The 15,157-nt window shown below is 46.3% G+C and overlaps 1 protein-coding gene across 7 annotated transcripts in view; it reads right to left on the bottom strand.

Moving 5' to 3' along the window:
* Positions 1-1,419: 1,419 nt before the first annotated feature.
* The window catches only part of LOC135111387 (glutamate receptor ionotropic, kainate 2-like), a 73,576-nt gene continuing 59,838 nt past the window's right edge, over positions 1,420-15,157 (bottom strand). For 6 of the 7 annotated variants that reach the window (XM_064024616.1, XM_064024614.1, XM_064024613.1 and 3 more), the window contains 2 exons: positions 9,824-9,976; positions 1,420-5,550 (listed from right to left, as the gene is read on the bottom strand). In XM_064024616.1, coding sequence (XP_063880686.1) covers positions 5,479-5,550; positions 9,824-9,976 — 225 coding nt within the window. In that variant the 3' untranslated portion in view covers positions 1,420-5,478. The remainder of the gene's footprint in view (positions 5,551-9,823; positions 9,977-15,157) is intronic. The other variant, XM_064024617.1, reaches the window with a different exon arrangement.

Raw genomic sequence — 15,157 nt, 5'->3', positions numbered from 1 at the left:
TCTTTTTATCAAACTTGTTTAATAGTTTAATAGTTTCTTTCTTTATTATTTTTATTTTCTTTTGTATTTTTACACGAATTTTTCTTAAGTGTTTTTGTTCTCATTGTTTTTTTTTTATTCATCACTTTTATTCCTCTTTTTTTTTTTCTCATCAGTTTATGACCTCCGTTTTTATATTAAAAAATTCTATTAATATTCTTTATGAAATGCTATTATTGTAACTCTTTATATTTCTTTCCTCACTTTCCTTTATCATTTTTCACCATTATTTTTTTCCACCTTTTTATTAATTCCTTTACTTTCTAAGTAATTTATTTAATGGATCTTTAAGCAATTTATTTCACGGATCCTTTCATGTCAACATTTTTAAAAACAATTTATCTGTACACCTTCATTTCTAATGATTTTTAACTGTACAACTTCATTTCTTATAATTCCTTTGCTGTACAAATTAATTAATTTCTTGCTTATTTTTTGCTGGATTTATTCATTTTTTATTTTCTTTCCCCCCTTACAATTTTTCTTTAAATTGTTCTTACTGTACATGTTCATTTCTTATCACTTCTTTCCTGTACATCTTCACCTCCCATTTCCTGTACATCTTCACCTCCCATAGTAGCTCGCCTTCAGATCCTCCTTGCCGTCCCTCACTGCCGATACATTTCTGCCGCCGGCTTTTCGTTGCGTTCTGCAGGGCATCTAGGCGCCGCCAGTCCCTGGTGACTTTCACGCAGCATTTTACCAGCATGTCAATTGTACTTGCTTTAATTAAGTTCCTGGAGGCTTGTGAGTTGAGTTCCCGCCTGATTCTCTGTCTCTGTCTTCGTGTCTCTGTACGTCTGTCTCTCTTTGTCGTCTTTTTGTCTCTGTACGTCTGTCTCTCTTTGTCGTCTTTTTGTCTCTGTACGTCTGTCTCTCTTTCTCTTTCTCTTTCAACACAATAGGAACAGAATAATAATCACTGCAATAATTATGTTTTAATAAACTTTATTATAATCTCTCAATCAGTTCATATTAACGTGTTCTCTTATGTACACAATCATAACTTAAGTAATAATAGTAATAATGCCTCACACTTGTTCTCTCTCTCTCTCTCTCTCTCTCTCTCTCTCTCTCTCTCTCTCTCTCTCTCTCTCTCTCTCTCTCTCTCTCTCTCTCTCTCTCTCTCTCTCTCTCTCTCTCTCTCTCTCTCTCTCTCTCTCTCTCTCTCTCTCTCTCTCTCTCTCTCTCTCTCTCTCTCTCTCTCTCTCTCTCTCTCTCTCTCTCTCTCTCTCAAGCTGAATACATGGGATGGGTAATAAGTCTTGGCTGAGTTTTCTAACCTCTCATAACCTTCTCTCTTAGTCTTAATCTTCTAGCTTTCCTCATCCCATCCTCCTTCTCTTCCTTCTCCTAACTCCCTTCTCTTCTACAGGCACGTTTTTTTTGTTTTTTTTTTCTTTCCATCTTTTTAATTATTCTCAATAGCTATTGATCGGAGGTGCGAAAAAAGGGAGGCAGGATTCGTATGATTATTTTTCACATTATATACAATTTTACAGGTAACTACTTTACTTTTTTTTTTTTTTGTCTTAATACTAAACGAACAATTTATGAACCTCGCGGTCCTTCTTCTTCTTCTCCTCCTTCTTCTTCTTTCAGGTATTGCATTTAATTTATCGCAGTAATTGTTTGATTAGTTGCTGTGGTTTGTTTGTTTTGACTGACTCGTCATATCTTACACCTGACTCATCCGTGACTCTCAGTGACCCGCGGCCCGACAAGCTACTCACGTCTCGCTGAGCTTCATGTACTCGCTGGTGACTCATAACTCTACTAAGGACTCTCTTTAATTTTCATCTCCAAGACACTAAGATTACTTTAAGTCGCTCCTTGATCCGTCAATCCCACACGCGCCTTCCCACGTCCTCTCAACTCTCCCACGCCCTCCCACGTCTTCTCAAACTCTCCCACGCCCTCTCACACTCTCCTACCCCCTCCCACGTCTTCCCACGCTCTTATACCCCCTCCCACACCTTCTTATGCTCTCCCACTCTCCCCCACACACTCACACGCTCTTTCATACTCTCCTATGCTCTTGTCAATCTTAGGGGCAAAGGGCCACAGAGGAATCACGGTTTTTCTGTTCTAGTACTTCTTCCTCCTTTTCTTCCTCTTCCTTTTTCAGTGTTAGGAAAGTGTGGGAGTCGATTCGCTTATTTCTTCTCCTATTTCACTTGATTCTCTTCTTGCTTCTCTTCTTCCTCCTATTCTTTCTCCTCCTTTTTTATTCCTCCTTTTCTTCCTCCTCTACCGCATCCCCAAGAGCAAGGAAGACGTGAGGAAGTTATAATCTTCACTCACTCCTTCCTTACCTCCATTACTCCTACCTTCCTCCTTCCCTCCCTCGTAGAGACAGACTGGCCAACTTCCTCCATCTCGGTGCCTCCAACACGTCCAAACACTGATAATTAGGTGCATAATTATGGCGCGCTGGTGTTGTGTCTTTGTGCCGGCAATTTACGAGTCTCGGTTTCTTGGTGAAGGTGATGTATATGCGTGCTTTCCTTCTTTCCTTCCTTCGCGCCGTACCTGACTTGCTTACGCTCTTGTGTCAGTGTTAGTAAGTGTGTGTGTTACTCTCAATCTCTTCGTAACCTTTCGCTTTCAACTCTTCCATCGCTGTAGTCGACTCTTCTTCTTCTTCTTTTTTTTTTTTTTTTTTTGACATGGGCTATTGTTTAGGGCAACATACATTATGCCGGTGCCAGTTTCAATAGTTAAGAAAGGACTACATACTCAGTTGTGTAAAAACCTGTTAACTTGGATACTGAAAATTGAGGATTGGAGGTTAATTTTTTTTTTCAGCTCCTTTGTGTTCTTTAATATAGGCGCCGCACCAGCAAAGATAATAAATTGATAGACTGCTTGAATTAATAGCACCACAACACTGGGGTCGTATCGCACTTGTATGATAAAGACGTGCGAGAGATGACCAGTTAGTTCTCCTCCAGTCCAGTCTCTCTCTCTCTCTCTCTCTCTCTCTCTCTCTCTCTCTCTCTCTCTCTCAGCAACGGTAATTACAATCAAACACACAAGAAGAGGACAAGCTTGGCTCTTTAGATACACTGGGCGTCCTTTGTTCCCGCGGCCGTGGCATTAGTGACGCCCCCGCCGCGGTAATGAACGAGGCGCCTCCGATAGACTCCCGGGATATAATTAATCAAGTTTAATGTTAGTTTTTGGAGTCGATAGCTTAAGGTGGGGACTGATGACCTCCTTTGGTAAGCCTTCAGAGAGAGAGAGAGAGAGAGAGAGAGAGAGAGAGAGAGAGAGAGAGAGAGAGAGAGAGAGAGAGAGAGAGAGAGAGAGAGAGGAAGGGAGTGGGAGAAAGAGAGAGGGGAAAAAGATTCAAACACCATCTTTCAACTCTTCCTGGGTGGTATAATACGTTGGAAGAGGAGGAGGAGGAGGAGGAGGAGGAGGAGGAGGAGGAGGAGGAGGAGGAGGAGGAGGAGGACTAGTCTCTTCCAGGTAACCTACTGTCAAATACTGGGAAGGAAAGTGTTTCCAGTGTACGACAACCGGTACGACTTTCTTTCCCTTTGTCTTTTTTCCTCATGACACACGCGAGTATTTTCTCTCCCAGTTTTACTTTCGTCATTATTTCATGAATTTTTTTCTGTTTTTTCTGTGTAGCGAGCGAGCGGTTGTTCGTGTGTGTGTGTGTGTGTGTGTGTGTGTGTGTGTGTGTGTGTGTGTGTGTGTGTGTGTGTGTGTGTGTGTGTGTGTGTGTGTGTGTGTGTCCGTCCGTCCGTTTTTCCTTTAGGTACTCGCACATGAGAAAATCGACCTCAAACACTTAGTTAGGTACAGTTCATATCAATAAGAGGAAGAACAAGATTCACACTCGACGCATCACCACACTCACCACCATCACCACCACCACCATCACCATCACCAAGGGAGATAACAACAAATACTAAACCCAAACCAATTGTCTTACTTAAGACAAAAATGCAACAGTAAGTGTCTTGATAAACATACAACCTTTGCTTGGAAGTGGCCTCTGTTCCCAGCCACAACCAGACACACAACTCACAACAACAACACGCAGGTCACTTCACAACACTGTCTCGCCTCACCACAAAACGAAAAAATGGCCGAAAGTCCGATACAAAGTGCATGAAGGCTCGTATAGTCAAGGCGATGTGTGTATATACTCGTACGTAACATCATACGTAACATCCCGTGGCAGAGTCGCATGAAACGAGGACCCTCCGTCAGACACTCCGTCAGACACTCGGTTTCTCCACGAGCGTCCCTTTCTCTGGAGCACCGCCGCCCGCCTCGTGACCCAGGGCGAGGCAGGGGACGAGTCTGATGTGTTGGAGGCACTGTGGCTCCCGTGGGAGGGTCGTGGCGGCGCAGGAAGCTGTCACGTTGCGGCTGAGGTGTCCCGCTGGCAGCCGCAACTTTATGGCAGCCACAATGTTTGCAGGTCAACATGTCTTTTCAAGTTTGCATGATTTGTGTCAATGCCTTTTTTTCTTTTTTCCATTTAATGTCGCGCATCGTGAAGCACTGTTTGGCGTTCCCAGTGTTTTATTCCGTTACGTGAAGGCATCCCACGCACCATTGTTCTGTGTGTACTCGTATGTAACGACGAGACGCGACACACAGCCGCCGCCCCGTCGGCCACGACTACCAGCTGCGGTGAGTCAGCCTCGCATTTCCAGTCAAGTGTCCGGAAAGACTCACTCACGCGGCCTCTGTTTTGCACGAGTTACTTTTGCGGTACCTTTTATTTTCGTGTTGCTTTTGTTTACTGAAAATGAAGTTGCTTTGTTTCAGTTTTTCAAGTGCGTCAGTTGCCACTCGCCTTGTTTGTTTTCAATTTCCTTCCCGCGCTGCCCTCCGCGGTGCCTCCCTCGCGATGTCGTGTTGGTTTTTACTTAAATATATTTTTCGTCCCTCCAGGCTTCAGGAAATGTCCCCACTGTTTTTGCGCCTGTTTTTGTCTGTCTTTCTTGGTCTCTTCTCTAAGTCTTCTTCCTTGTCCTTGCCCTTAATTCTGTTTTTTCCCTCTTCTCCACCTCCTCGTCGCCGTGTTCCTCCCTGGTTCTTGACACTCTCCGTGACGGATCGTCCTTTCTCTCTCTCTCTGAGTTTCGCAAAGTTTGTTTCGTAGGAAAATTTCTCCACTTGTTGCTCAATCTTCTTCAGACGCGAGTGGAGAGGTGAGGCGAGGGAGGGAGGAAGACACGGCGTGAAATGTGGCTTTACCAGGGAAAGAGACGGGCGGGGGGAGGGAGGCTGCGGGACTCTGTGAGGGGAGACAAAAGACGTTATTGGTGTGCCGGGACGCGGTGACTCGTGGCTGGCAGAGATCTGGTGCTTCTTGCTCATGGTGTGTCACTGTGTGGATCAGGTGAGGCGGGGACGCGGCGCTCTACTCTCCCCAGGCGTGGGCGGCGGCCTGAGGGTGGTGGCGAGGTGCTAGGGACTCGACGCCTCAAACTGAACCACCGAATTCTTGCGCATCTCGATCATGGGCAGGAGTCCATTCTCCTGCAAAGAGACGACACGTGAACCTGTGACGTGTGTGTGTGTGTGTGTGTGTGTGTGTGTGTGTGTGTGTGTGTGTGTGTGTGTGTGTGTGTGTGTGCATATATTCAGAGTGGTTTTAAGTGTAACATTTTCTTCACCACTACCTTGATACTCTCTACCTTTTGTACCACACTTACCTGTTACCATCCACCATTACAGCAAACACTACCACCGCTCCCTACTACTATTATTACTATTACTATTCGTACTACTACCTCTACTCCACATCTTTATTAACTATTACTTCAGTCCTATCATTGATCGCTACACAATTACCACCATCACCACCACAATCACTACCTCACATCACCACCATTACTCTTATAACCACCTTCAATTACTACTTCACCACCACCACCACCACTACAACCACTACTACCATCACAGCCTCCGAACTGCTACACTCACATACACACAGACAGATAGACACACAAGACTGCCACACTACACACACACACACACACACACACACACACACACACACACACACACACACACACACACACACACACACACACACACACACACACACACACAAAACTACAACCAATACTACACACACTCATACAAACACACAGACACACACATACTACCACACCATCCACCCTCTACATCTATCTACATACACACACACACACTTACGCATACACACACACATACACACCCTTACTAACTACCACACCAGTACACTAACTAAAACCAAACGTCACAACTATCTACACACGACACGGGGACTCGAACCCAGAGACGCGCGGTCACCAGGTGCAGCAGTTAGCCAGACAGACAGATATACGGGAAAAGGATACTTAAGCACCATCATCATCAGCATCAGCAGGCAGGGAGATACGGAAAAGCATATAGACATTCAAATTAGCACTAGCAACATCACAGTCAGCACTAGAAGCAACATAAACAGTTAGGGACAGCCAGGGACAGCCAAGGGCATCTAGGGACACATTCAGGCTTCAAGGGGAGCTTCTTACAGCTGAAAGTTGGGGGAGGACACCGAGGACCCCGCGGGACACTGCAGGGAGGGAGAGAGGGAGGTAGGAAGGGGAAGAAAGGACAGGGAGGTGTTTCAGAGATGGAAGGAGGAACAGAAGGTTGGTGTTGGAGGGAAGGAGGGCGGGAGGAAAGGTTGTAACGGAGGAAGGTATCAGAGGGAAGATGTGTGGATTGCGAGTGAGGGTACGAGGGACTGAGGGGAATTGAGGGAAGTGGAGAAGGGAAGAAGGAAAAGAGAGAGGAGGATGAACGAGGAAGGAAAGAAGAGAGCACAGGAAGCGGGAGAGGAAAGGAGACACTGTGGGAGAAGAAATGAAGGCTAGGAGGAGGAGGAGGAGGAGGAGGAGGAGGAGGAGGAGTAAGGTGTGGGTGGCGAGTGTTAAAGGGAAGGGGAAAGAAAACTGAAAACTGTACGTCCTCTTTTCAGAAAGGAATTTAATTAAAAGGCCGAGAAAAGGTGTGGAAATGATATCAAGAAAACAGTTTGGGGAGGACCAAGTGTTCAAGTATTCGTCTCTAATTAAACGGCGTTGGGGGCAATAAAAGGGAATTTACGGGGTATTACATTACCGCCTCTGAATTAAAAGGCTGCACTTGATAGACGGGAAGCGAAGGTCGTAATGGTTTGAGAAAGTTTACCTTCGTGTTCGTAAATTGTTTTTTTTGTGTGTTTTGCATCTAAGAGTGATCAGATAAGATAATAAATTCGAGTTAAGATAATAAATAGGAAATAATAACAAGGTGAATAACAAGATATATAAAATAAATCGATAACTTTTCTTCACATATTGCATGCTAGACGTGAAGGATTTATTGCCAATTAAATTTTAACAAAGGACATTGTAATCTGTTCGCTGATTGGTCAAGTCAAGTGGCGGAGTATCAGGACGTAAGAAAAGTCTTCGCTGATTGGCTGGACTGTAAGACGAAATGCCACATGATTGGTTGTTATTTCAGGCAGACGGGACTTCCTAGCTGGACTTTGTCGCTGATTGTTTGCCTTACTAGACTTTCAGGACTCTGCATATTGGTTACCTTGTCTCATGCACCAAAGAAATCCTTCCCTGATTGGTTGATTTGAATTGCTGTGTTAAAACCTTCGCTCACTGGTTGCTTTGAATTTTAGGAATACAAGAACCCTCGCTGATTGGTTGGTTTGAACCTTAGGAGCATAAAAAAAAATAAAAATAAATAAATAAATAAAAATAAAAGCTTCGCTCATTGGTCGCTTTGAATCCCAAGCGTATAAAAGACCTTTGTTGATTGGTGATTTGAACAGTTAATTGCAAGAAGTGTTGCTTGATCGGTTACTTTGATTTTCCCGTAGCAGGGAGCGATGGTAGGCATAGCACGGCACGCCGTGCTTTGAAGGGCGGCAGGAAGTCATGTTGAGGGAGGGAGAGGAGACACTCAGGGTGAGAGCGAAGAGGCAGGCGAGAAACATGAACTGAGGGGAGGGAGGAAGGGAGGGAGTGGAGAGAAGAGGGAGGTCGCGGAGAGAAGGAAGTAAAAATATATTAAATAAAAACTTAAATGCGTTCCAACCCCCTGAGCTAGATGAAAAAGGGAGGAAATCACTGGTCTCGCTTTAAATGCTGTAGAGAAAAGCAATGATAAAAGTGTGTGTATATATATATATATATATATATATATATATATATATATATATATATATATATATATATATATATATATATATATATATATATATATATATATATATATATATATATATATATATATATATATATATATATATATATATATATATATATATATGTAATCGTCATGGGGCTGAAAATATAAATATGAGAAAGTTTTGGTTTTAGTGCAACAAGCGTGATAGAGAATGGAGAGAAGCAGCAATGCGTGAAGTTTAAAGGAAGCGTTCCTAAACCATAAAGAGAGAGAGAGAGAGAGAGAGAGAGAGAGAGAGAGAGAGAGAGAGAGAGAGAGAGAGAGAGAGAGAGAGAGAGAGAGAGAGAGAGAGAGAGAGAGAGAGAGAGAGAGAGAGAGAGAGAGAGAGAATAAAAAGTGAATCATTAGCGGGGAAAAAAGCCGGGGAAAAGCAGCAGCTGGTGAAGGGAAGAAAGTAGGGGAAAAAAGAGTGAGAGATGGAGACTGTAATATTCATGATGCTTCTGATGGAAATAATTAGAGAATCTTAGTTTTTCCCTTCCCTTCTTGTCCCGCTGTGAGCCTTCTCCTGCCCGCTTTGAGCCTTCCCCTGCCTGTGTCGCCCCGTGTGCCTGCAGCGCTTCCTACAGTGTGTCCTGAGCTAAGTGTGGGGCGCGGCATCCCCTGCTCACCTTCCCTTGGGTCTTGTTGAGCGTTGTGTTGCCCCTTAGTTTGTTTTGATTTGAGTTTAGTGTTGTAATGGCAAATAAATATTTAATTCCATACTTGTTTATTTATTTGATTATTTTATTTTATTTACTCTTGCTGTGTGTGTGTGTGTGTGTGTGTGTGTGTGTGTGTGTGTGTGTGTGTGTGTGTGTGTGTGTGTACTTTGAGTGATAGTTTGTGCTGTTCATTGTCGTTCACAGCGAGGAAAAAACTCTCCGCTTTCTTCTTCCTCAAGTTAATATTTACTCTAGACTTGTCTAGTGTGTCAATTTTTCATTCACTGTCCTTGCTGCGCCTCTCTCCCTTCCTGTCATTGTTACTCTCCCTTTCTGCACCGTCCTGCTATTCTTCTCTCTCCTCATCCTCGCGGCCCTGCAAGTCTTACAGCGTCAGAGACACGCTTCCTGCCCCGCCCCTTTGTTGCTCCGCCGCCCTGGCGTGCCAATGCCCTGGTGTCTCTTCCCGGTGCAGGAAATGTAGACGAGTGTGCCTGGAGGAGGCAAAGCCCTGGACGTGTGTGTTAGCGTGGCTGTGTGGTGCCCACGTGAATGTCAAAAGGAAGCAAACTATGACCAGACTGGAAAGCGACTCATACAGGCACTTAGGAGCAGGAGAGAGGGGACGGAGGGGGCGGCAAGGAGGAGAGGGAGGAGGTGGAGACGAGGGGTAGGGGGATGGAGGGACGTCTGATGTAGTTTGAGGGAACAACGGGAGGAAAGGGGAAGGGAGGCGGAGGGGCGGGCGGGGGCGGAGTGAGGTCAGCCGGGAGGGAGCAGGTGTCAGCGGCGGCAGGAGCGGGGGTGGGGGCGGCGTCCGTGGGGGTGGGGCCGCGCGCCTCCCGGTGGCCGGAGCAGGTCCCCGGCGAGATGTAGAAGGCACTCACGCCGTTGGCCTGCGTAAGGTTGGTGGCGGCGGGCACGTAGGTGGTGCCGGGCGTACAGCGCGAGCAGTTCCTCTTGAGGGCTGGCCGCTGGCGGGACCCGTGGCACCGCATGGCGAAGCGCAGCTCCTCCGCCATCTCGGAACACAGGGATTGCTGCGGGTGAGAACACCTCGTTACTACCGCGCTGCTGCGGCGCCGCGCCCGTCTGGCTCTGTGCAGCAGGCGCCCGAGTGCCGCACTGCCGCGCCAGACACTGAGAGGCGCGGCGAGCACCTCTGCCGTGGCTCAGCGTCGCCACTCGCTCGTCACGAGTGCTGCGTGCTGACACACTCCACCCTGCGGCGAGCCGCGGCGGCACTCGCCCTGCACCTCAGCTGGCGTGCCGCGGCGCTGCTGGGGGAGGCAGCGGGAGTTAGATTAGTGCGCCCGAGTACCAGCGAGGAGACGGATGCGTGTGAGGTGCGGGCGAGTGTCCGCCGCGGCCACCTGCTGGAGCGGGAGTGTCAGGGTCATGCACTACAGGATGTGAGGTCGTATCTGAGGCGTCCAAGTCTCTCCAGCAGTGCCTCGCGGCGCCGCAACCACTAGTACTATGAGAGCTGCCACTCCCTCAGCCCGCCTCGCAGACTGCCCCTCCACGCCATGCACTACAGTGGCACCATGCACGGCTCACTCACCTGTCACCTCTCCTTACCTGGCGGCCGTGGCGCGCTGGGCTGCCTCGGGCTACGCTGTTCCCTCTGCGTGGTGGCGCCGCCCTGCCTGCTGGGACTGGGGCCTCACTGCACCTGTCACTTACCACACCAAACACCACGACCCACCCACACTGTCACCGTCAGCAATACCATCAGTAATAACTCTGTGATCCTCCCCAGATTACGACTGGCCAAAGAACATTGTCCCCTAGCGTCATCACTATCATTATGTTGTCCTAACACTAACACTAACAGTAGACACCACCCAGACCCCTTACCACCACCACCACCACCATCCTACACCACCGCTGCATCACCACCACCATCACCATCCCAACAGCAGCACAGCACCACACCACCAGACCACCACCCAAATACCATCCCAGCATAACACCACCACCATTACCACCTAATTTTGTCTTTCCACTCAGGTACCATTGAATGTTGTTCTCCTCAACACCTCAATGGCTGGATGGGTAGACCGGAGAGAGAGAGAGAGAGAGAGAGAGAGAGAGAGAGAGAGAGAGAGAGAGAGAGAGAGAGAGAGAGAGAGAGAGAGAGAGAGAGAGAGAGAGAGAGAGAGGGGGGGGGGGTGGAGAAGTAGGGGGAAAATAAGAGTTGGAAAAGGGAAAATGAGATGAAGTGTAAAGGAGGAGAGAGGAAATTAGGTGTTGATAAGCTCATTTTTGCCTGTTTCTTCATTAGTAGGGTGCTCTCTCTCTCTCTCTCTCTCTCTCTCTCTCTCTCTCTCTCTCTCTCTCTCTCTCTCTCTCTCTCTCTCTCTCTCTCTCTCTCTCTCTCTCTCTGTCTATCTATCTATCTATCTATGTCTATCTCGAGGAGGAGGAGGAATACAAAGGAAGACAAACAGTAACAAACCCTCTCTCTCTCTCTCTCTCTCTCTCTCTCTCTCTCTCTCTCTCTCTCTCTCTCTCTCTCTCTCTCTCTCTCTCTCTCTCTCTCTCTCTCTCTCTCTCTCTCTCTCTCTCTCTCTCTCTCTCTCTCAGGAATACAAAGGAAGATAGTGACAAATCTCGAGGTATTATTTGTTTAAGAGATGAAATAGTGAAGTAGACGGAAGGAGAAGACGACGGCGACGAAGAAGAAAGGAGGAGGAGGAGGAGGAGAGAGACTAAGAAATGAGTGCAAGAAACAGGAGTGAATGGAGACAAATAAGAGGGCGCAGGGAGAGGCTGGGGAGTGAAAGACTGACTGACGACTCCCGCTTACAAATTTTTTTTCTCCCTCCGCGTCTTGGTCTCGTCAATAAATGGCTTGAATTTCCCCCTTACAATTTTTTTTTCCTCTTTATGGCCTCGTCCCACTTCCCTGGCCTTTTCTCTTTGTCCTCCTCCTCTTCTTCCTCCTCCTCTTCCTCCTTTTCTTCCCTTTTATTCCTCCATGATTATATTTCTCCTATTTTTTTCGTCTTTTACCACCACTATCCTCCTCCTCCTCCTCCTCCTCCTCCTCCTCCTCCTCCTCCTCCTCCTCCTCCTCCTCCTCCTCCTCCTCCTCCTCCTCCTCCTCCTCCTCAGTTTATTTTCCTCAATGGAGATTATCACATCGTCTTTTATTTCCTTCATTCACTTTTCCTTTCCTCTTCATGTCATTCTTTATTCACGAGCGATTCTCCCTCCTTCTTTCCCTCCCTGTTTTCCTCCCTCCCTCTTCCTCTCTCCCTCCATTACTTTCCACCTCTCCTCCCTTTCCCTCATTCATTTCCCTTCCATTCTCTCCAATCTCGGGTACTCTTCCTTCTTTCCTATTATCAATCTTCTCTATCTTCTTTCCTTTTACTTTCTTTTCTCCGTCCCTTCTATCTTTTCTCTTGTCTTCTCTCACTTTTTCTTACCTCGTCTTTGTCTCCAGTTTTCTCTTTTGTCCCTTGATTTATTCCTATTTTCTGCCTTTTTCTTTTCTTTTTAGCCAGCCTTTTTATTTTCACCCTCATTCCCTGATTTCTCCTTGTCTCTCTCCCTTTTTTTTCCTTCCCTTTCTCATTCTGATTCTCCACTTTTTTTCCTTTTAAGTCCTTCCTTCCTTCCTTCCTTCCTTCCTTCCTTCCTTCCTTCCTTCCTTCCTTCCTTCCTTCCTTCCTTCCTTCCTTCCTTCCTTCCTTCCTTCCTTCCCTCCTTCTTCCCTTCTTCCTTCAAGTCTTTCCCTTTAATCACCCCCCTACCACTCCCCCTCATCACTGCCCATTCCCTCCTTCCACCCCTCATTTCCTTATCCATTCCACCATTCCACCCTTCATCCCTCCTTTTCTCTTCCCCTCATCTTACCCTCATCTCCTCTTCTCCCTCATCCCTCACCTCCACCCTTTATCCCTCCCTTCTCCCTCTCATCCCTGCTCCCTCACCTCCCCTCATCCCTTCATCCTTCATCTCTCCTCACATCCCTCCTCTTTTCTCACCCATTCACCCCTCACCTCCTCTTCCCCTTCACTCAACCCACTTCTTCTCTTCCCATCTCTCTTCGTTCTCTTCTCTCAAAATAATGATGGATATCCCGCGCCATAAACCCGCTGTCACATTAATGGCGTTATTGTTATTCCACACGATAACTCTGTACAGGGAGAGGCGGGGCTTTTGTTTAAGGGAGCGTGGAAGGACTCGCCAGCTCTTCGTTCTCTGATTCTTATTCCCTTTGTTGACGTGGGAGTGAGGAGGAGGTGTGTGTGTGAAGGGGACTTGCTGTTGTTGCTCTTGCTACTGTTAAACTTTCACTTTTTTCACTACTGCTAGATTAATGGTGTTGGTACTACTGCTGTTAGATTGTTGCTACATGTACTGTCACTACTACTAAGTTAATACTACTGCTGCTATCGCTACTCTTCGGACATTAGTGCTACTGCTATTGCTATAATTTGGCTATTACTACCTCTGCTATCAGGTACAATACAACATTTATTGTCACTACTACTACTACTACTACTACTACTACTACTACTACTACTACTACTACTACTACTACTACTACTACTACTACTACTACTACTACTACTACTACTACTACTACTACTACAAGACTAATACTACCTGTACTATCCCTCCTATTAGTCTCACACCACTCTTACTATTGCCAACGTTACACTTTGAGGAACCACCACTATCGCTGCTGCTAAACTATTACTACTGCTGTTACTACTACTACTAATTTCCTACTACCCTTTCATGTCCATTTTTCCTCGAGCGATTCTTCTCCCTCCCTCTCCCTCTCTCCACCCTCTTCCTAGTAAAACCACCACTAACGATGTAACTAAACTACCCCCGCGGTGGTTTATGTTACGTAGGGTGGCCGGGACGACGTAACGCAACATAACGCAACATAACGTTACACCACCAGCGCTTCTTGATCTCAGGGCGGGGAAAGGGCATGAAAAAATGACACGAGCCTCCAAGATAAATTAGAACGATTGACCAGCTCTCATTTCCACCCGCCGAGAGAGAGAGAGAGAGAGAGAGAGAGAGAGAGAGAGAGAGAGAGAGAGAGAGAGAGAGAGAGAGAGAGAGAGAGAGACCGACTGACAGACAGACATATAGAGACAAACTGACCTCTTCCTCATCCCTGCCTTAAAAAGAAAGAACAAAAAAAAAAACAGTAGCAAAACCACACTGCCATGAAAAATACCCTAAAAAAAAAAAAATCTAAAATGTTGACGCTTTCCTCTTAAAAAAAGGAAAAGTAAAAAAAAATAAGGAAAAAATGGTTCTCATCTTTTTAACTTCACTTCTTTCCCTTTCTCTCCATAAATAAGACAAAATAAAAAAATCTCTTCCTCACTTTCCTTCACTTCCACCCTTTACACAACATATCGCCCGTTTCTTTCGCTTCCCCCTCAACGAAAGAAATAACAAAGAAAAGAAAAGCATCCTGAACTGAGTACCCACAATCCCCGGTACTGCGAGACAAAAGGCAATCATCTCTTCTGCGGCCCTTAAATGGTTTAAAAGTGGCCCAAATTGACCCGGCGGCGGTGGCAAGGCAGGGAACCAAACTGACCCTCCTCCAACCATCGTCATATGGGCAGAGACCCTTGAACACTAACTTTGCTGTTTAATGACCAGGAGGGAAATTATGAGGAAGGATTTGTGAACTGCAAGGAGGAGAAGGAAGAGAAAGAGGAGGAAGAGGAGGTAGAGATGAAGGAGGGGAGCGGGGGAAGAACAAGAACAAGAGATGAACAAGAAAAAGAAAAAGACCCCAAAGGAAGGTAAATGAAGAACAAACAGTAGCAGATCAGTTGGTCCCTACGAGGCAGTTTGTGGAAATTAGACTGACATACATTAAGGAGGTGGAGGAAAAAAAGAGGAAGAGGAGTGAAAGTGGAAGGAGGATTAAGAGGAGGCTGACGGGGACAATGAATGAAGGAAGTTGTAAAGAAAAGAAGGAAAGGAAAAGAGGAGGAAATGTAAGAACACGAAGGAAAATTGTAAGGAGATGCAGATGAATGACTTTAAGGAAATGGAGGAAGACGAGGAGGAGGAGGTAGTGGTGGTGGTAGTGGAGAAAGGAGTGAATTAAGAACAGAAGTTTAGGAAGAGGAGGAGGAGGAGGAGGAGGAGGAGGCAGATTAACAATATTAAGACGGAAAATAAGGAGGAGGAAGACGAGAAAAAGAAGGAAAGAAGGAAAA

This window comes from Scylla paramamosain, chromosome 22 (assembly GCF_035594125.1).
Source record: "Scylla paramamosain isolate STU-SP2022 chromosome 22, ASM3559412v1, whole genome shotgun sequence".
Classification (NCBI taxonomy): Eukaryota; Metazoa; Arthropoda; class Malacostraca; order Decapoda; family Portunidae; genus Scylla; species Scylla paramamosain.
This window is presented reverse-complemented; position numbering and strand designations above follow the sequence as displayed.